We start from the raw sequence: 20,665 nt of genomic DNA on the forward strand, positions 1-20,665 counted from the left end.
AACAGAGGGGAACGTTCCCCTATATTGATGACCTATTCCATGCTCCCGTCCAGTTCTCACAACCATGCTCTGAGATGGCCAGCCACTCTTCACAGATGTGGCTTACATAGGTTAAATGACTATAGATACCATAAAGCCTACAAAAGACTTTGCCATAAAAGACTTTTTTTTTTTGAGACACAGTCTCACTTTGTGGCCCGGGTAGAGTGCCCTGGCATCACAATTCACAGCAACCTCAAACTCTTGGGCTCAAGTAATCCTCTTGCCTCAGCCTCCTGAGTATCAGGGACTACTGTGCCTGCCACAACACCTAGTTGTTTTTAGAGACAAGGTCTCACTCTTGCTCAGGCTGGTCTCGAACTCCTGAGTTTAAGTAATCCACCCACCTCAGCATCCCAGAGTGCTAGGATTACAGATGAGAGCCACCTCACCCAGCCTAAGACTTTGACTTTTGACTGTCTGGATTTGAACCCCAATGCCACTGTGTCACCCTTGGCAGGTTGCTAATCTCTCTGTGCCTCAATTTTTTCAATCTTTAAAATGGAGATAAAATCCAGGCATAGTGGCTCACACCTGTAATCCTAGCACTTCGGGAGGCCAAGGTGGGTGGATTACTTGAGCTCAGGAGTTCGACACCAGCCTGAGCAAGAGTAAGACCCATCTCTACTAAAAATACAAAAACTAGCTGGGGCATTGTGGCAGGTGCCTGTAGTCCCAGCTACTTGTGAGGCTGAGGCAATAGGACTGTTTGAGCCCAAGAGTTTGAGGTTGCTGTGAGCAGTGATGATGCCACAGCAATCAGGGTGACAAAGTGAGACTCTGTCTCAAAAAAATAAAATAAAACAGCTTGGCATGGTGGCTCAGGCCTGAAGATCCAGCACTTGGGAGGCTGAGGCAGTGGATTGCCTGAGCTCATGAGTTTGAGACCAACCTGAGCAAGAGCCTGTCTCTAAAAAATAGCCAAGCACTGTGGCAGGCACGTATAGTCCCAGCTACCTGGGAGGCTAAGGCAAGAGAATTGCTTAAATCTAAGAGTTTGAGGTTACTATGAACTAAGATGCCATGGCACTCTACCAAGGGTGACCAAGTGAGGCTTTCTCAATAAATAAATAAATAAATAGGCTGGGCATGGTAGCTCATGCCTGTAATCCTAGCATTCTGGGAGGCCAAGGCAGGTGGATTGCTTGAGCTCACAAGCAGCCTGAGCAAAATTGAGACCCCATCTCTACTAAAAACAGAAAAACTGAGGCAAGAGGATCACTGGAGCCCAAGAGTTGAAGGTTGCTGTGAGCTATGACGCCATGGTACCCTACCCAGGGTGACAGCTTGAGACTCTGTCTTAAAAAAATAAAAATAAAAATGGGGCAGTGCCTGTGGCTCAGTCAGTAGGGTGCTGGCCCCATATACTGAGGGTGGCAGGTTCAAACCTGGCCCTGGCCGAACTGCAAGAACAACAACTAAAAATAGCCAAGTGTTGTGGCGGGCACCTGTAGTCCCAGTTACTTGAGAGGCTGAGGCCAGAGAATCGCCTAAGCCCAGGAGTTAGAGGTTGCTGTGAGCTGTGTGATGCTGCCGCACTCTACCAAGGGTGATGAAGTAAAACTCTGTCTCTACAAAAATAATAATAATAATAATTAATAAAAATAAAATAAAATGAGGATAAAAATATATTTAGTCAGGTGATCGAGTATATTGACACATGTAAAGTGTTCAGGGACTGGTGCAAAGTGAGCACCCAGGAGGTACTGGCTCTCTTTAGGGCCATTCACCAGAGCTTTGAGCCATTAGTAAAGAACAGAGATCCAGGCTTGGTGCCTGTGGCTCAAGTGGCTAAGGTGCCAGCCACATACACCTAAGGTGGTGGGTTTGAATCCAGCCCGGGCCACCAAACAACAATGATGGCTGCAACCAAAAAAAAAAAAAAATAGCCAGGCATTGTGGCGGGCGCCTGTGGTCCCAGCTACTTGGGAGGTGGAGGCAGGAGACTCGCTTGAGCCCAGGAGTTGGAGATTGCTGTGAGTGATACCACAGCACTCTACCCAGCGGGACAGCTTGAGGCTCCGTCTCAAAAAAAAAAAAGAACAGAGATCCAAACACTCTGCCTTCTGTCCAGCACTTTCCTTACTCAAAACCTCTTCCTTTCTGAAGGCTTCCCATCTTTGCCTTGCCCTTACCTTTGAGCAGACCTCCTCTTGCTGTCTACTCTGGGCAGGCAGAGTAGTCTCCCTGCATGCCCCAGGGCTAAGAATCCCTTACACCTGCAAGACAAATTCCAGTGAAAGGATCCACCCATGGGTTGGGTGCTCGCTCCCTAGACTCTAGATAGCAGATTCCTGTTGTCCCAATTGGGAGGGGTGTGTGTCATTCATTCATTCATCAGATACATTAGAACCTCTGTAAATTGACCACCCAAGGGACCCTAACAAACTGGCTAATTTACGGAGGTGGTCAACATAAAGAACTAGGACTACTGTACTGATACATATATAACGTACACGTCTGATCTATGAAAATTAGTTCAACCTGAGAAGTTGATCAATGAAGGGAGGTGGTCCACTATGGAGGTTCTACTGGAGTAAGTACTGGGAGAGAATGTAGCAGTGAACAAAAAGGATCTAGTCCCTGCCCTCATAGTTAAATAAACACTTGGTAGTTTTGAAAGGAAACCTGGCCTGGAGGGTGACTTGGAACCCAGGAACCCAGGAACGTAATACAGATATAGCAGGGAAGGGCCCTCAGGAGCCCCAGCCTAGAAGAGAATTTGTTCCTACCTATGAGTAAACGGGCCCAGCCTGGAGGGTGGGGAAGCCTCTACCAGCACCCGGATCTTCACTCTGATGCTAAGGTTATTTATTCCAGGATTGGTTTGTTGCCTCTTATTTTGCAACCAGCACAGTAGAGCCTTCTCCCTCCCTCTCCCACATGTCCAGGCCAGGCTATTTATTCCTAGTGACAAGCCTGAGAATGGGGGGGGGGGATGGCGTCAAGGACCTGGAGGGGCCTTGTGTCCCTGGCAGGCGCCAGTCTTCCCTTACTGACACAGGGAGGAAGCCAGAGGGTCAGACACTGCAAAGGTTCCCTCCCTACTCCTCCACCACCCTGCAGGACCCTATCCACTCACACTCCTCCCCAGAAGCCCAAAGATTACGGGCGGGGGGTGGGGGGGTGGGAGGGAGGAAGAATTAGGATCTCCCCTGGGCCTCAAAGGTCAAAACTATTCTGGGGCACTGTGGAATACAAGGCGAGAAAGCACTTCTTAGTGTCAGGGTGAAGCTGGAGGTGGAGAGGTGGTTACCTTTGGTTTTGCCACTTAGCGTTGTGGAAGAAAGCCTTTGAAGGTCAAGACCCTAAGGTGGGGTGGGGTCCTCTCTTCACCCCTCGTTTTCAGAGAATAGGCATGACAGTATAGTCAAAACCACCCACTCTGGCAGCTAGATTAAGCCCCCTGCAACAATTCAGGAGGAGTGTGACCCCCTAGGGGTCCTCTGGAGGAGGGAGGGAGAGGACACAAGGACGCTTGAGGACCCTTGGTCCCCAAGCAGACCCCGGTCTGCAGGGTCCTGTACCGGTTGCCTAAAGCTGAATACCTCCCGCTTGTCCCTGGGGTGTTGAGAGTGGGGGGGAGTGAGGACAGCCAAGGCTGCAGGGAGGAGGCAGGGGCGGGGTCCTAGCCGCTGGGCGGGCCAAGTTGGGAGATCCAGGTTAGGCCCGGCCGGAGGACAGGGGCTAGGGCTGGCAGCGTTCTGAAAAGGAGGTGGGGGCGGGGTCTGGCCCCCGCCTGCGGGCTGGGGGGCCGGGGACGGGGCGGGGCGGGGCGGGCCCGGTGCTGACTTCCTAGGGGAGGGTTGAGGCCGCCCTCCCACTCGCCCACACAGTCGGTCTGCAGCCGGCGGCCTCGCTGGCAGCTCTCCCGGCCCCGGCTCTGCCCGGCCAGCAGGTAGGAGCGGCCGAGGGACGCGGCGCCCGCTTCCCGGCCCACCGCGCCGCGTGCGCCCCGCTCCTGCCGCCCTCTTCGAGGTGAGCGCCCAGCCGACCGCAGCTTGGAGCCCCGGCCACCCAGCCCCGGGCGCGGGCGGGAGAGCGCGGGGAGCCCGCGGAGGGCAGCCCCCGCCCCCTGTCCCCGCCGGTGCGCGCTGAGCCCCGGAGAGCGCCCACTCGCGCCGCCGGGTCTGCCCAGCTGGGCAGGGGCCACCGCGAGAGGTGGGCGGGGGAGGGCAAGTTTGAAATAGAAAAGCCAGAGAGACAGATCGGGAGGGCTGGAGAAACTGAGGTTCTCAGAAGCCGGGTGAAATGAGAGCCGAGACAGGCGGGGACACGAACGACAGGAGGCTGTCGAGATCACTGAAACAAGGACAGACTGGGCATACAGAATTACCCAGCTCATGGAGGCATAGGGGCCGACTCAGGCTTTGTGGAGCATTTTCAGAAAAACCAACGTATAACCCTAGTGAAGACATTGCTGGGGCCCTTCCCAGCTCTTTGAAGGGTCCCTGAAGCTTGAGCTTCATTAGCCTCGTGCTCAATGTGCCTCTCGGAGCTCTACAGAGACATTCAGAGATGAGAGACAGAGACACTCAGCCACGCAGAGATGCTAAGAGAGTTGGCTGCAGAGACAGAGAAATTCGGGTGGGAGGATGGTCTCAGACATTCAGCAGTATGGAGACACTGAGAGACCAAGAGTTGGCTACTGAGCTGGAGACCTACAGAGGCCCCACGGGGAGATAGGGAGTCAGAGATACAGAGCCGCCCAAAACCCAAGACAGCAGCAGAAGTGTCCCTGGCCACAGAGGGGTTGAGGGGAGCAGAGCTAGATGCTGAGACTTCATGGAGGCGCCAATATCTAGGTGGGCTGACAACTTCCAAGACAGATTCTGAGAGACCCAGGCCTGAAACTTTGGGAAGCAAAGCTGTGAGGAAACAGAAACTCTGAACTAACTGATCCCCCATGAGGCAGAGGACTTGAGACAGTAAGATCTATCTAGATCAAGAAGAAGTCCCTTGTGCATACACAGCCATTGAGACAGCATCAACTTATTTTTAAACTCAGATCTTGGACATGCTGCCTTAGCCCTGAGGGACCCAGGGTGAATGAACTGTTCCTCTCCTGTCCCCAGAGCAGCTGCCTGTCCTGCTTCCCACCCCGTTTTCCCTAAGCTGTGCTGACTTCCGGGGGGGCCAGGGGGTGGGAGAGAGCACAGAGTTTGGGGCTGGTGCTTAGTAACACAGGATGAGGGTGGGGGTAGTTCAGTTTCTCCCCTTAAGTCTCCTGTCAACTCCTGGGAGGTGGGGGAGGGGTCTGTTCTGATCCTGACTCACAGCTGTGGGGGCCTGGCCAGGGTCCTCCTAGACAGTAGGGAGTGTTGGGGGGTGGCAGAAGGGTGGAATGGCTGGCTGGAGTAACTGGAAAGCTTCTGGATGTCTTCCAGTCCCAGGGCCAGCAGCTGGGGAGAAGAGCCAGGCCAGTGCCCCTCTTGTCCCCCTGCCTTTAGCTGAACAACCCCTCCATCAGCATGGCAGCATTTCTGGGAGAGGAAAGACCTCCTGGCTGGGAGGCAGGGGACCTGAGCTCTGGTACCTGAGTGACCTTGGGCATGCCCCTGCCCTATCCTTAGCCTCCTTGTGCTCATCTGTAAAATGGGGCAGTACTCTAGCCTGCCTGCCTTTTATGAGAGCTAATGAGGTCGTAAGAATGTACTTTGTGAAGGGCCAATCAGCATGCAGGTATATATACCTGTGGACATGTGCCATGGTCTCAGAGCTATGCTCACTAGAGGCTGACTAGGCCAGAGCAACCACTGGCCCCAGTGGTCTTTGTAGTGAGTCCCAGAGGCCTGGGGTATCCTATTCTCTCCCTGGGCCTATACTGAGAATGTCCAGGTCAAGTGCCAGGCCAGCTCCCTAACCTGGGAGAGCCTGCCAGAGAAACTGCTGTTTGACCTCCAGAAGGAGTAAGGAGCAGAGAGAGAAAATAATAACAGCTACTATTATCCACCAGGTGCTTTCCAAGTATCATCACATTTAAGCCTGACTATAATTCTAGGGGGTAGGAAGTAGTAGTATTCCATTTAATTAGTTGGAAAAACAGGCTCAGGGAGCTTAAGTGACTGCCCAAGGTCACCCAGCTACTAAGTAAAAGAGCTGGGATTCAACCCCAGATTTATATTTCACAGCACAAGCCTCTACACATCACACGCTCAGCCATCCTGAGCTCCAGGAGGTTCACTGGGAGGTGCCTTATCAGGAAGGGGACAGGACCAGAGAGCCATCTACAGACTGAGTAGTCTCTCCCAAACTCTGTCTGCCAGCCAGGGAGGAATACAAGGTTGGCTTCTCCAGGGAACAGAGGAGGAAGAGGGGGAGGGAAGGATGGGCAGAGACAGGTGGGCCTTGATGGTGTCCTTTACTCTGTCCTCCCCAGAGCCCAGCTGGAGAGACTAAGACGTAGGGTGATTCTGGGAAAGAAATAGAAGCCACACCCATACCCTATTTGGGGTGCCCCGTCACAGAGTGGTGACTGCCTCCCTGGGGTTGGACCCAGGGCTAGCCCGGGGCTGGGAAGGAGACATGGCAGCTGTAAGCCAAGCCAGAAAGGAAGGGAAAGTTCCTGGGCAGCCCCAGATGGACACATTCCACCTGTGAGGCCCCCTGCTGCCCGGTGGCTGACAGCCCAGGCTAACGTCAGATGTTAGGCCAGAGGAAACCTGGGCCTGTGTGGTGGGGGAACTGAGAAGGAAGAGTATCCTCCACCCTACAGCATAGCTTCCACCCCCAGGAGTCTTGGCTGTAAAGACCCCAGTATCTGGTAGTTTCATGCCCAGTCCAGGGTGCAAGCTAGGTGTTCTCCCTTTGTACTGAATGGTAGCTGTGAATTCACCAGCAGTGCCTCTGAAAAGCCAGGCCAGGCTAGGCTAAGGGCATCTACTGGTGCCCACAGTCTGAATTTCAAGTCAGAGAATGCTTGTTCAGAATTTCTTACTGGGGGTGGCTGAGAAAGGAAGACTTTTCCTTCAGCTTAAGCCAGGGCAGGCTCTGGGGAACTGCCAGTCACTGGGATCTAATTGGGAGTGGCTTGGTGGGGTTTTCTATGTCCCTTTAAGTCCCCCAGCTCATCTGCAGCTGTGAGGACATCCCTTTCCAATGAAGCCTGGTGGTTCCTATCCACCACCCCACAGGGTCTCAGCCCCTGGAGAGCTGGCTTCATGGTGGAGGACACAGGGTTGGGGAGCTCTGGCTTTGGGACTAGAGACTGAACCAGGGCAGCCGAAAGGTCTGGGAACCCCACTTCCCTGCTGCCCGGCTCCCTAGGCTCCTGTTCCAGAGGCAGCTGTGTGGATGACCTCATCCCACAAACATGCTTTGTTCCTGAGAAAATGGAAAGTGTCTGAGGTTTGGTGGGGGGCTGGGTGTCTGCCTAAGCAGCTTTCAGGGCTCCCCTCTGTGTCATTCCCCACCCAAGAGGGGGCCTGATTGGGGAGAAAATGTCTTCCGTGGCTCTTACTCTCTCCTTTCACTTCTTGGGTCCCAAACCCTAAGAAATCAGAAAAGGTGGGGAGAGGCTGTCTCTTTCCAAGGCAGGGGTGGGAAATAATAACCCCAGGATGGGGATGGAAGTATCCTGAGGCTTTGCCAGGAGTGAGAGTGATGCCTGGCAGGGGGTGACAGGGGCCACTCTGCACTCTCTCAGTTCCCCTTTGCCTCCTGGGGCATCTCATTTTCCTTTTTTCTCCCCTGTTGCTGGCAAAACCTGACATCTGGCCATCTGTGCTGCCACAGCTGCTGCAGATGTTGCAGGCCAAGGCTACCCAGTCTGGTGTGACCAGAGACACAGCAGGGGTGGAGGGGGATGAGGGGAGAGGATCCAGCTAGGAAAGCTTGGCTGTGTCCAGCATGCAGGATTTCCTTCCTGCTTGCTTAAACCTAGCCTGAGTCTCCAAAGTTCTTGTCACTTGGCTGCTTCTCCTGGGAGGGGAGGCCCCACTTCTCACACTGGTCTCTTCTACCATTCATCGGCCCAGCATCTCCCTAGCATTCCACTGTTTCCTGGATCAGGAGGGGACAGGAACAGCCCATTCCCATTCCAGAGCTCTGGGTAAAGGTTCCTTCATCCATATCTCTTGGGTCTGTTCCTGGGAGTCAGGAGAGTACTGATGACAGGGTATAGGATGGTGCTTCTGCCACCCTGGGGACACTAGGAACAGGGGAGGCTAACCTCAGAAACTCAGAGGCAGGAAATGAGTCATTGACCCAGGAAAAGCCCCCTCCCCCTAGATCTGCCAGGGCCTAGATAAGAAAACAACTTCTGCTTCCTGATTTTTTCCTGACCCCTTCCTACTCCCTAAGTTAAATACAGAAATAAACATGCAGGACTCTTGGGTTCCCAGAAGCACCCCTTCCCCTTCCCCTTCCCCACCTGTTCTTATCTGCCATTTTCCATGCCTGCTCTCTTGCCAACAGTCAAGCCACAGCCCCTTGGGGTGACCCCTGTCCCACCTGTGCTCCTAACAGGGCCCCTCCGCATCGTCATGAGTGAGGCATTTGACTGTGCAAAATGCAGTGAGACCCTATATGGCCGGAAGTACATCCAGACAGACAGTGGTCCCTACTGCGTGCCCTGCTATGACAACACCTTCGCCAACACCTGCGCTGAGTGCCAGCAGCTGATTGGGCATGATTCAAGGGTACGAATGGGAGCAAGCAGGGCAGGGAGTGGGCAGAGGCTGGCAGGAGGGAACATAGCATGGACCCACCAGGCCCTGATGCCAGTGCCCCTGCCATACGCCCCCATAGGAGCTGTTCTATGAAGACCGCCACTTCCACGAGGGTTGTTTCCGCTGCTGTCGCTGCCAGCGCTCTCTAGCCGATGAACCCTTCACTTGCCAGGACAGTGAGCTGCTCTGCAATGACTGCTACTGCAGTGCCTTCTCATCACAGTGCTCCGCCTGCGGGGAGACCGTCATGCCTGGTACATCCCCAGGGGCTCATCCTGGGTGGGGACTGGCCTGCCTGACATCAGTGTGGAGTCCTTGCATGTGCCTGATACATGGAGACTCAGTATGTGTGAAGACCTGCACATATGGCTGGGCTCGGTGGCTCATGCCTATAACCCTATCACACTGGGAGGCCAAGACGGGTGGATTGCTTGAGCTTAGAAGTTCGAGACCAGCCTGAGCAAGAGTGAGACTCCCATCTCTAAAACTAGCCAGGCGTTGTGGCAGGTGCCTGTAGTCCCAGCTACTTGTGAGGCTGAGGCAAGAAGATTGCTCAAGCCTAAGAGTTTGAGGTTGCTGTGGGCTATGACACCACAGCACTCAACCCCAGGATAACTGAGTGAGACTCTGTCTCCAAAAGAAAAAAAAAAAAAAGACATACACAGATGGCATGTTCCTGGCAATTTAGTGTATGCAAAATCTGTTTTGCCTATGTGCTCTTAAGTTAGCATTCACAGGGATGCTATTGGCACACCCAGGTATACACATGAAGGCTTAGTGTGTGCAGAAGTTAACAAGTTTGATACATTTCTGAGAGCTTAGTGTGTGCTGCACTAGTAGGCCTGGTGGACACATGGGGACTTAGCATGCATGAATATCTGCATGTAGGGTACATGTAGGAGCTAAGGTAGTGCTGAGACTGTCATGCTTGGTGCCTTGGGGTTTAGTGTGTGCAGAGACAGAGGGTTTGACATGTGTGGAGACCTGCATGCCTAATAGAAATGTGAGGACTTAGCACACATGTAGAATAGCATGCCTAGCAGGTGCAAGGGCTCAGCTTGCACTGCAGCTGTCACGCTCAGGCATTAGAACTTTGTATGGGCAGAGGCCTGCTTGCCTGGTATATGTGGGGTCTTGTGAGTGTGCTAAAACCCTCGTGTCTGGTGTATAAGGGCTTAGTATATACTAAGACATCATGACTATCACATGGAGGCTTGATGCATGTTTGGAGAGAGATTAGCATTTGTAATTTAGTTGGTAGGGGTCTTGATGCATGTGCATGGACACCACCCTGCTCAGGCTATGAACAATGGGGACTTTCCTGCAGAAGTAACAGGTGGCCCACAGGAGCTTGTGACATGGCATCTGAGTGGGACCCCTGTTCCCCACAGGGTCCCGGAAGCTGGAATATGGAGGCCAGACGTGGCATGAGCACTGCTTCCTGTGCAGTGGCTGTGATCAGCCACTGGGCTCCCGTTCTTTTGTGCCCGACAAGGGTGCTCACTACTGCGTGCCCTGCTATGAGAACAAGTTTGCTCCTCGCTGTGCCCGCTGCAGCAAGGTGGAGGCTCGGCCAGCGGGGTTGGGGTAAGGCCTATTGTCGGGTGGGAATCCCCACTGACCCCTGCTGATGGATGCTGCCCCCACAGACACTGACACAGGGTGGAGTGACATACCGTGACCAGCCCTGGCATCGCGAATGTCTGGTCTGCACTGGGTGCCAGACACCCCTAGCTGGACAGCAGTTCACCTCCCGGGAAGAAGATCCCTACTGTGTGACCTGTTTTGGAGAACTCTTTGCACCTAAGTGCAGCAGCTGCAAACGCCCCATCGTAGGTGGGACAAGGGTCAAAAAATGGAATGGGCAGGGTGCAGGCAAGGGAGTGGGATATATTGGGTAAGGGGTAAGCCCACCCTCAGATCTGCAGAGCTAACCTCCGGCCTCCCTCTAGGACTTGATGGAGGAAAGTATGTGTCATTTGAAGACCGACACTGGCACCACAGCTGCTTCTCCTGCGCCCGCTGTGCCACGTCCCTGGTGGGCCAAGGCTTCGTGCCAGATGGAGACCAAGTGCTGTGCCAGGGCTGCAGCCAGGCAGGGCCCTGAGCCAGGGCTCCTGGGCCCAGGCTTTCCCACACCGGGGCTCCAGGACTATGATTCCTTTCCTAAACCACCACAGGGACCCAGCTTCTCCACACAGTGGGTCTCCTCCTGGGCTCCAAGATGCAATTTCCCTACTCTAACATCCTCCAACTGGTACTCCCTGACCCAGGCCCCAAAACCTAGGCTCTTCTGGAGTGTCCATGACTCAAGTCCTTTTCCCAAACATGGACTCCAGAACTCTGCCCTCTTCCCAGATTGGAGCTCTAGACCCCAGCCCTCCAAACCTAGACTCTGGGACCTGGGCCCCCTTACATCTAGCCTTCTCTTAATAGATTTTAGGTGTCCTAAGAGTGCCTGAGCAGCCCTCATATGTGGACGGCTCAGGCTTGAACCTATCCCCATTGCACCCTGCCCCCAGGACTGGGACTGTTTGAGCAGCAGGTTAGGTGGTCTTAAGGAATAGGCTGTAACCCAGCCCGTGTTCTCAGAGTGTCTTGTTTTATTTCAGCTCCATTTTGCCTTGAGATGGGCAGAGGGGTGTGATTGGTTTGCCCCTCTTCCAAATTCTGAAATAAAGCAGTGTGAGGAAGCCCAGGCCTCTGTGTGTTCGTCCAGGGTGCAGAGGGGGAAGGAAGGTTCCTTCACAGACAGGGAGATTCTGAGTCTTTTCTAGACCTCCTCCCTGCAGGGCGGGGTGAAGTGGGGCTGTCCACTGGGTGGGAAGTCCATCTCCAGGAAGGGGATCCCCGCCACGGCTACTGTCCTACTGGCTACTGTCCTACTGTCTGTATCAAGCTTGGCCTGCCTTGCTCTACTGGCGTAGGGCTTTTTCCTTCGCGTGGGGAAGGGAGAGTTTTAGGGGAGGTTCCAGACAGGAGCAGGGGTGACCATGGGGTTCCTTCGTCTGGAATAAATCTACGTATCTCACCCTCCCCTAGCAGCCCTGTCTGAATCCCGCAGAGCAACCACCCGTTCTGATCTCAATTTGGGCCCAGACCCTTAGCCCCCTTCCCCCTCTTCCCCAGGATTAGCGGGGGCGGCCCGGGATCCGCTCGCGGCCGCACGTTTTTTGCCAAAAAAGGCAAGGATGCAGCTGCACGCGCCGCGGGAACATCTGGATCCGATTCCCGGCATGAATGGGTCACGGCCCCGCCCCCCCCCGTGATTCAAGGGCGGGGGCGGGAATGAGGGGGGCTGTCTCCCAAAGTGGGGAGATGGGGCGGGGCGATGCTCCCCTCTCTCCGCGTCCGACGGCCCCTGCCCCTTCCCGTCGTGGCTGCGGTCTGAACCCCGCGGTCTGGCTGACGAGGGTCGGGCTGGCGGAGCAGGTACGTGCGCGCTGGCGCACGGGGCCTCCCGCGGCCGGGCGGGCAGGCGGACGGACCCTCGGCGCCCGGGGGGGGAGGGGCCCCTGGGCCCGCGGAAACCGCGTGATTATATGTATCTCATGTTAAACCCGCCCCGAAATTCTTGGGGCAGGCATTTTTACTGCCGTGACCCAGAGGTGCAAGATTCCCATAGTTGCCCAGAGTCGCATAGGTAGTCTCTCTCTAGTAGATCAGGTATTACAATCCTCTTTCTATGAACCCCCCTCCCAGGCCCAATTTTAGTCCTAAACTTTCAGAAGCCGTGATTAACGTTTTCAGCAAACCTTTAAAACTGCCCATCATATGTGCTTATAAATAATAATTACCGCAGATGCTTACGTTTCTGTTTGTTTCGCCCATCGGCCTCACTGGGCATTGAGCTGGCTCCTGCCTTGCTCACCCCTCCCTCTCAGCTCCAGGCACTTACTACGTGTTCAATAAATGCTTGTTGAGGAAGAGCAATCCAAGCATAGGAAACAGCTGGTTCAAAGGCCTGGGGCCTGAAAACACATGGTGCTTGGAGAAAGCATCAAGTAATGTCACGTGGAGGAAGTGCCAAGAGACTAACATGGCGGGTAGCGCCCAGGTGGTGGGCAAAGCAGTCAGTGGAAATACTGAAGTAGGGGCGTAAAAAGAGCCGAGTTTTAGAAAGATCACATTAGCTGTGCATGATGGGTTAGAGCGGGTAAGACTAGCCAGGCTGGTTAGGAGGCAAGAGCAGTGGTCCAGATAAGCTAATCAAGAGGCTAGCAGCAAAGGCGGGACTTGCTAGAGGGAGGAAGGAGAAGCTTTTAGGGAAAGGAAGCCTTCAGGTTTGAGGCATAGTGACCAGAGGAATGGTGTTGAACGGGGCGTGGTGTTTCACTTTGCAATCTAGCACTACTACAGGAGGCAGGTGGATTGCTTGAGTTCAGAAGTTCAAGGCCAGCCTGAGCAAAAGCGTGATACCCTCCCTCCCACCTCGGTCTCTACTAAAAATAGGAGGGCACAGTGGCTCACTCTGGGAGGCCAAGGCAGGTGGATTGCCTGAGCTCACAGGTTCAACCAGCCTGAGCAAGAGCAAGACCCCCATCTCTAAAAATAGCTGGTCATGTGCTCGATTCCACAACACCTATACTCAAATTGGAATGATACAGAGAAAATTAGCATTGACCCTGCGCAAGGATGACACGCAAATTCGTGACCCAAAACAAAACAAACAAAAACAGCCGGGTGTTGTGGCAGGCGCCTGTAGTCCCAGCTATGCAGGAGGCTGAGGCAAGAGGATCACTTGAACACAAGAGTTTGAGGTTGCTGTGAGCTATGATGTCAGGCTATGACGCTTTAGCCAAGGCAACAGAGTGAGACTCTCTCTCAAAAAAAAAAAAAAAAAATTGGTCTTAGTAAGGTGGTGTAACCACCTAAGAAGAGGAAATGTACAGCAACAACACTGTTTCACTTATTTCAACATAAACATTTTTCAGACTTAACATCTCAGAAACCCAGATGTATGGTTGAAGGTACATCATAGTTTATTAATATTTTTTTTCTCTTTCTTGATAAAGCATAAAATAATGGCGAATTTTACAATTGTTGGCATCTCATATTTGGTGAAATATAGAATACAGGAGCTCCCAAACCTTACCAAAGCAGACAGACAAGAAAACATTCACTCACTCAGTGTCTCCTTTCCCGAGTGAAGGTATTTTTTGCCGAGGGTTCTTTCTGTTTATTTTTTGTTTTTGTTGTTGTTCCAGATAGGGTCTGACTTTGTCACTCAGGCCAGGATTTTTATAGGCACGAGCTATGATGCTGGGCAAGATTTCTTGTCTCTTTCCTAGTGGCCGAGCAAAAGCCTCACATGAATTGTGACTAGGGTCCTTCCCCATCGGTTAGAGGTCTTGCTTAAGTTTCCATATATAAATGTAATCCTCCTAACACCCCCTGAAGTAGGCAAAACGTGGTCATTTTATCCCCATTTTATTTTTTTCTTTTCTTTCTTCCTTTTTTTTTTTTGTTACCCTCTGTGGAGTGTTGTAATATCATAGCTCACAGCAACCTCAATTTCTTGGGCTCAAGTGAGATTCTCTTGCCTCAACTTCCCTGGTAGCTGGGACAACAGGGACCCACCACAAGGCCCAGCTATTTGTTTGTTGTTGTTGTTTGTTTGTTTCTTATTCTTTTTATTAAATGATAGTTGTGTTCATTAATGTAATCATGGGGTACAGTGTGGTGTTTTCATATACAATTTGAAATATTTTCATCAAACTGGTTAACATAGCCTTTATGTCATTTTCTTAGTTATTGTGTTAAGACATTTATATTCTACTCTTAGAAAGATTCACTTGTACCCTTGTAAGATAAACCATAGAAATGATCCCTTCAATCACCCTCCCTCCCTCCTCTCCCCCTCCCCACTCCGCATAGTCTTAGGCTATAATTAGGTTATAGCTTTCATATGAAAGCTATAAATTAGTTTCATAATAGGGCTGTGTACATTGGATACCTTTTCTTCCATTCTTGTGATACTTAGCAAAGAAGAACATTTTCCAGCTCCATGTTTGTTTGTTTCTTTTCTTTCTTTTTTTTTTTTTTTAAATATGGAACGCTTCACGAATTTGCGTGTCATCCTTGCACAGGGGCCATGCTAATCTTCTCTGTATCGTTCCAATTTTAGTATATGTGCTGCCGAAGCAAGCACGTTTGTTTGTTTCTTTAGCAGGCCCAGGCCGGGTTCAAACCCACCAGCCCTGCTGTATGTGACTGGCATCCTAACCGCTGAGCTACCCTCCATTTTATTTCTTAAACCATTTTTTTTTTTGAGACAGGATCTGGCTCTGTCACCAGGGATAGAGTGCAGTTACATCATCATAGCTCACTGCAACCTCAAATTCCTGGGCTCAAGCAATCCTCCTGCCTCAGCCTCCTGAGTAGCTAGGACTCAGGCACATACCACCATATCTGACTAATTTTTCTTTCTTTCTTTCTTTCTTTTTTTTTTAAGGCCAGGAGGCAGGTAGGCAAGGAGCATAGTCCATAGAACATCCCTACCTTCTCCTCCAGCAGCCCCTTTGGCAATTTTGCTTATCTTTTGTATAATGGAAAATGCTCTTGCTCTTGCTCAGGCTGGTCTGGAACTCCAGGCCTCAAGCAATTCTCCTATCTCAGCCTCCCAGGGAGCTAGGATTATAGGTATCAGCCACAGAGCCTGAACTATTTTTCAAGCGTTTAAAAACAAACGTAATAAATGTAATGTAATAACATAACAAAAGTGATACATATACATTTGTAGAAGAAATTGGAAAATTCCAAATAGTAAAGAACAAAAGATAAATGACTATTAACTCCTTGAAGTATATCTTCCTTGTTCTTATTTCGTTTGTTTGTTTTTTAGAGACAGAGTCACATTTTGTCACCCTCGGTAGAGTGATGTGGCATCACATCACAGCAACCTCCAGCTCTTAGGCTTAGGCGATTCCCCAAGTACCTGGGACTACAGGTACCTGCCTCACCGCCCAGCTATTTTTTTGTTGCAGTTTGGTTGGGGCTGGGTTTGAACCCACCACTTTCGGTATATGGGGCCGGCGCCCTGCTCACTGAACCACAGGCACTACCCTCTTCTTTGTTAAATATAAATGTGTATATATGCATTTTCAATTTTAGTTTGGAAAAAAAACCTTGGCTCGGCACCTGTGACTTAAGCAGCTAAGGTGCCAGCCACATACACCTGAGTTGGCGGGTTCGAATCCAGTCCAGGCCTGCCAAACAACAATGATGGCTGCAACCAAAAAATAGCCAGGCGTTGTGGTGGATGCCTGTGGTCCCAGCTACTTGGGAGGCGGAGGCAGGAGACTCTCTTGAGCCCAGGAATTGGAGGTTGCTGTGAGCTGTGACGCCATAGCACTCTACCCAGGGGGACAGCTTGAGGCTCTGACTCAAAAAAAAACAAAAAAAAACTTTTTTGAGACAGAGACTGTACCCAGGCTAGATTGCCATGGAGTCACCCTAGCTCACAGCAACCTCAAACTCCTGGTTCAAGTGATCTTCCTACCAAAGCCTCCCAAATAGCTGGAATTACGGGTGCTCAGCACAACTTCCATTTGATTTTCCTATTTTTAGTAGATACAAGATCTTGCTTTTGCTCAGGCTGGTCTCTCTCTCGTTTTTTTTTTTTTTTTTTTGAGACAGAGTCTCACTTTGTCACCCTCCATAGAGTGCTGTGGCGTCACAGCTCACAGCAACCTCAAACTCTTGGGCTGAAGTGATTCTCTTGCCTCAGCCTCTCAAGTAGCTGGGACTACAGGCGCCCACCACATCGCCCGGTTATTTTTGTTGTTGTTGTTGTTGTTGTTGTTGTCATTGTTGTTTTAGCAGGCCCAGGCCAGGTTCAAGCTTGCCAACCCTGGTGTATGTGGCCAGCACCCTAACTACTGAGCTACCAGTGCTGAGCCTCAGGCTGGTCTTTTCAGCCTAACGGATCCTCCCCCTTCAGGCTTCCAGAGTGCTAGGACAATAGGTGTGAGACACCGCAGTTGGTCTGAAATTTATTTTTAATTTTTTTTTTTGCAGTTTTTGGCCGGGGCTGGATTTGAACCCACCCCGCCACCTCTGGCATATGGAGCTGGCACCCTACTCCTTTGTGCCACAGGCGCCAACCATTAATATTATTTTTTTTAGAGACAGGATCTCACTTTGCCACACAGGCTGCTGTGCAATGGTACAATCATTGCTCAATGCAGCCTCCAACTCCCAGGCTCAAGGGATCCTCCTGCCCCAGCCTCCTGAGTAGCTAGAAGTAGCTAGGACTCAAACATGAGCAGCCACACCAGGTAATTTTTTTCTTTTTTAAATTTCAGAGTATTAGGGGGTATGCATATTTTGTTTCCATACTTTGTTTTTGTGCTAGACTTTTAAACATTTTTTTAGTAGAGATGGGCTATCACTATGTTGCTCAGGCTGGTCTTGAACTCTTGGCCTCAAGTGATCAATCGTCCTTCCTCAGCCTCCTGAAGTGGTGGGATTACAGACATGTGCCACCATGCTCAGCCTAAATTCATTTCTAAATTAAAATAGTAATACAAGTATATATTTTTAAAAGTTTTCATGCTATGCTTTGGGTATATGCAAAGAAAAATCTCCTTCTCATACCAAATCTTCAAGCTGTCTTCTCAGGAACAACCACTGTTTACTGTTACTTAGATATCCTTACAGAAACAATCTCTTTGCACATCTATTTTTATACACACTGTTGTGGATCTACCTTTTTTAGTTTGTGTGCCATCTTTCCATATGAGCTCATACAGATTTTTTAACAGTTTTATTGAGATATAATTTATATCCTCGGTGCCTGTGGCTTAAGTGGCTAAGGCGCCAGCCACATACACCTAAGGTGGCAGGTTTGAATCCAGCCCGGGCCCACCAAACTACAATGACGGCTGCAACCAAAAAATAGCCAGGAGTTGTGGTGGGCACCTGTGGTCCCAGCTACTTGAGAGGCTGAGGCAGGAGACTCGCTTGAGCCCAGGAGTTGGAGGTTGCTGTGAGCTGTGATGCCATGGCAGTCTACCCAGGGGGACAGCTTGAGGCTCTGTCTCAAAAAAAAAAAAAAAAAAAGAGATATAATTTACATACCATAAAATTCACCAACTTTAAAGTGTACAATAAATTTTAGCGTATTTAATAGAGTTGTGCAACTATCACCACAATCTGATTTTAGAACATTACTGTCACCTCAAAAGGGATTCCTTGTGCAAATTTGTAGTCACTTCCAACCTTACCTCTAGTCACAACCATTCATCCACTTTCTGGCGCCATAGATTTTTTTTTTCTCTTTTTTTAGAAACAGAATCTCATTTTATCACCCTTGGTAGAGTTCGGTGGTGGCACAGCTCACAGCAACCTCCAACTTTTGGGCTTAGGTGATTCTCTTGTCTCAGCCTCCTAAGTAGCTAGGACTACAGGCACCCGACACAACACCCAGCTAATTTTTTTTTTTTTTGAGACAGAGCCTCAAGCTGTCCCCCTGGGTAGAGTGCTATGGCATTACAGCTCACAGCAACCTCCAACTCCTGGGCTCAAGCGAGTCTCCTGCCTCTGCCTCCCAAGTAGCTGGGACCACAGGCGCCCGCCACAACGCCCGGCTATTTTTTGGTTGCAGCCGTCATTGTTGTTTGGCAGGTCCGGGCTGGGGATTCGAACCTGCCACCTTAGGTGTACGTGGCTGGCGCCTTAGCCGGTTGAGCTATAGGCGCCGAGCCCCAGCTAATTTTTTGTTGCAGTTTGGCAGGGGCTGGGTTCGAACCTGCCACTATTGGTATATGGGGCCTGTGCTTTACTCACTGAGCCACAGGAGCCTCTGTCTCCATAGATTTGCCCTCTTGGACATTTCTTCTGGACCTACATTGTCATTTTCCTGTATGGCTTCTTTCACTTAGCATAATGCTTTCTTTCATGGTTCATCCTGGTATCTCTCTTATTTTATTTAAATTTTTTTAATTAATTAATTAATTTTTTTTTTACTTTGTTGCCCTTGGTAGAGTGCTGTGCTGTCACAGCTCACAGCAACCTCCAACTCCTGGGCTTAGGCAATTCTCTTGCATCAGCCTCCAGACTAGCTGGGACTACAGGTGCCGGCCACAATGCCCGGCTATTTTTTTGTTGCAGTTTGGCCAGGGCCAGGTTCAAACCTGCCACCCTTGGTATATGGGGCCTGCGCCCTACTCACTGAGCCACAGGTGCTGCCCCTAAATTTTTTTAATTTTTCATTGTTATGGATATATGAGTTACATATTGTAGTATTTAATTTTTGCTGAATAATATTCCAGTGTACTTACAGATGTACCACATTTTGTTTATCCACTCACCAATTAATGGACTTGGATTGTATACAGTTTTTGTCAAATATGAATAATGCTGCAGTGAACATATCAACATATAACATGTTTTCATTCCCTGGGGCTACAGTGGTCATTGTAGCTCGCAGCAACCTCAAATTCCTGAGCTCAAGTGACAGCTGCCCACCTACACACCCAGCTAATTTTTCTATTTTTAGTAGAGACGGGGTCTTTCCCTTGCTGGAGCTGATCTCAGACTCCTGATGTCAAGCAACCCTCCCACTTCGGCCTCCCAGCGTGCTAGGCTTGCAGGTCTAAGCAGAACAAAACTTTATTTTTTAAAGGCTGTGTAGCATTTCCATTACTAGTTCTCTGCTGATAGACAATCAGGTTGTTTCCACGGGTGACTCTCTTTAAAAAGAAAAAAAAGCCCACTGTCATTCCTATTTTGCTGACGAAGACACCGAGGTCCAGAGAAGGGGGAAACGTCGTAAGTCACACTGAAAGCTACAGACTCAAGTTCCAGTTTCCCCGACTCTAACCAACTCTTCAACTGCCTAGCAGTCCACACAGCCATGGCCAGGAAAGCCGACAGCTAACCTTAGTTCCTGGATTATTCTTTGCCCCCAGAGGCTTCTGCAAACTGCTCGACATTGCAACACCACACCTCCGACCACAAAGGGCACTGTTGCCATTTCGATAGCATAGACTAGATCTTGTGGCGCTCATTTTTCTTCGTGCCCCCGAGGCACTTCCGGCCTTGACGGAACTTTGGTGCAGACGGATGCGCAGCGTGGGGACGCAGGCGCTGAAGGCGGCAGGAGTTGTTTCCGGCCGTGTTGGTGGTCTGTGCTGAGGTCCGCGGCAAAAGGAAAATGGAGACAATTCTGGAGCAGCAGCGGCGATATCATGAGGAGAAGGAACGGCTTATGGACGTTATGGCCAAAGAGATGCTCACAAAGAAGTCCACGGTGAGTGGGGTCTAGGCAGGGGCTCCTGTGAGGCTGGGCCCCTGTCCTGTTTAATCACTCTTCAGCTCTCAGGCCCTCCCTGCGCCCCGCCCCTTATCTTTTCCCAGGGCACCCTTTCCGACCTCCAGCCTTGGTAACCTCCTGGGACCTACAGTCCTAGAGGCTTCTGCTTCAGCCAGTAAAATCTAAAGGAGTAAACTCTGCCTTCGGGCGGCCTTTCCAACTCCAGAACTCAAAGTAACGGCGCCCGTGTCACCCTTTGCCTTTCTTTCAGCTCCGGGACCAGATTAATTCTGACCACCGCACTCGGGCTATGCAAGATGTGAGTGCCCCGCTATCTGCTTCTCTTTGGGTCTGGGAGGGCGCGAGAAGAGAGGGGAAGTGAGGTGCAGGATCTCTTCGTGAGCCCTGGGCAAAGGTAACTGGATTGATAAGTTGTTGATTATCTTCCTGAAAAGATGTCCAAAGAGCTGTCGAACATGAAGGTATCCTTCCTTGTCTCTTTGAATGGGAGGCTCTCTTATTCATTCTCTATTACTTGGAAAGATGTCCCATTTTGTAGCATCTTGTATCCCTTGAATGTGCAAAAAATAGTTTTGAGGAGTCCAAGAGTCGGGTGCAGAAGGTATAATCCCATCTCTTGAAAAAAGGAATGCTCTTTCTTAGTGTTTTCTCCCAGGACACTCTGGTTTTTTTTTTTTTT

General features: G+C 50.8%; 2 protein-coding genes and 2 non-coding genes across 4 annotated transcripts in view; 3 read left to right on the plus strand and 1 right to left on the minus strand.

Annotated features, from left to right (window-relative positions):
- Positions 1 to 8,517: 8,517 nt before the first annotated feature.
- Positions 8,518 to 11,406, plus strand: FHL3 (four and a half LIM domains 3). Its single transcript, XM_003799005.3, has 5 exons — positions 8,518 to 8,678; positions 8,788 to 8,962; positions 10,100 to 10,269; positions 10,358 to 10,544; positions 10,661 to 11,406. Exons 1-5 carry the CDS (start codon positions 8,523 to 8,525, stop codon positions 10,813 to 10,815), a joined length of 843 nt encoding a protein of 280 aa, XP_003799053.1. The 5' UTR covers positions 8,518 to 8,522; the 3' UTR covers positions 10,816 to 11,406.
- A 1,865-nt stretch (positions 11,407 to 13,271) lies between these two features.
- On the plus strand, positions 13,272 to 13,378 carry LOC111728214. Its single transcript, XR_002775588.1, has one exon. It is a non-coding gene; the product is annotated as a U6 spliceosomal RNA (small nuclear RNA).
- Positions 13,379 to 14,752: 1,374 nt separating this feature from the next.
- LOC111728223 lies at positions 14,753 to 14,859 on the minus strand. Its single transcript, XR_002775596.1, has one exon. It is a non-coding gene; the product is annotated as a U6 spliceosomal RNA (small nuclear RNA).
- Positions 14,860 to 19,720: 4,861 nt separating this feature from the next.
- LOC105887908 (splicing factor 3A subunit 3-like) overlaps positions 19,721 to 20,665 on the plus strand; it is a 4,086-nt gene continuing 3,141 nt past the window's right edge. Inside the window, exons 1-2 of the mRNA XM_023518655.1 lie at positions 19,721 to 19,962; positions 20,237 to 20,284. Coding sequence (XP_023374423.1) covers positions 19,867 to 19,962; positions 20,237 to 20,284 — 144 coding nt within the window. The 5' untranslated portion in view covers positions 19,721 to 19,866. The remainder of the gene's footprint in view (positions 19,963 to 20,236; positions 20,285 to 20,665) is intronic.

The sequence above is a fragment of the Otolemur garnettii genome, unplaced genomic scaffold (genome assembly GCF_000181295.1).
Source record: "Otolemur garnettii isolate 467f Iridium unplaced genomic scaffold, OtoGar3 scaffold00144, whole genome shotgun sequence".
Classification (NCBI taxonomy): domain Eukaryota; kingdom Metazoa; phylum Chordata; class Mammalia; order Primates; family Galagidae; genus Otolemur; species Otolemur garnettii.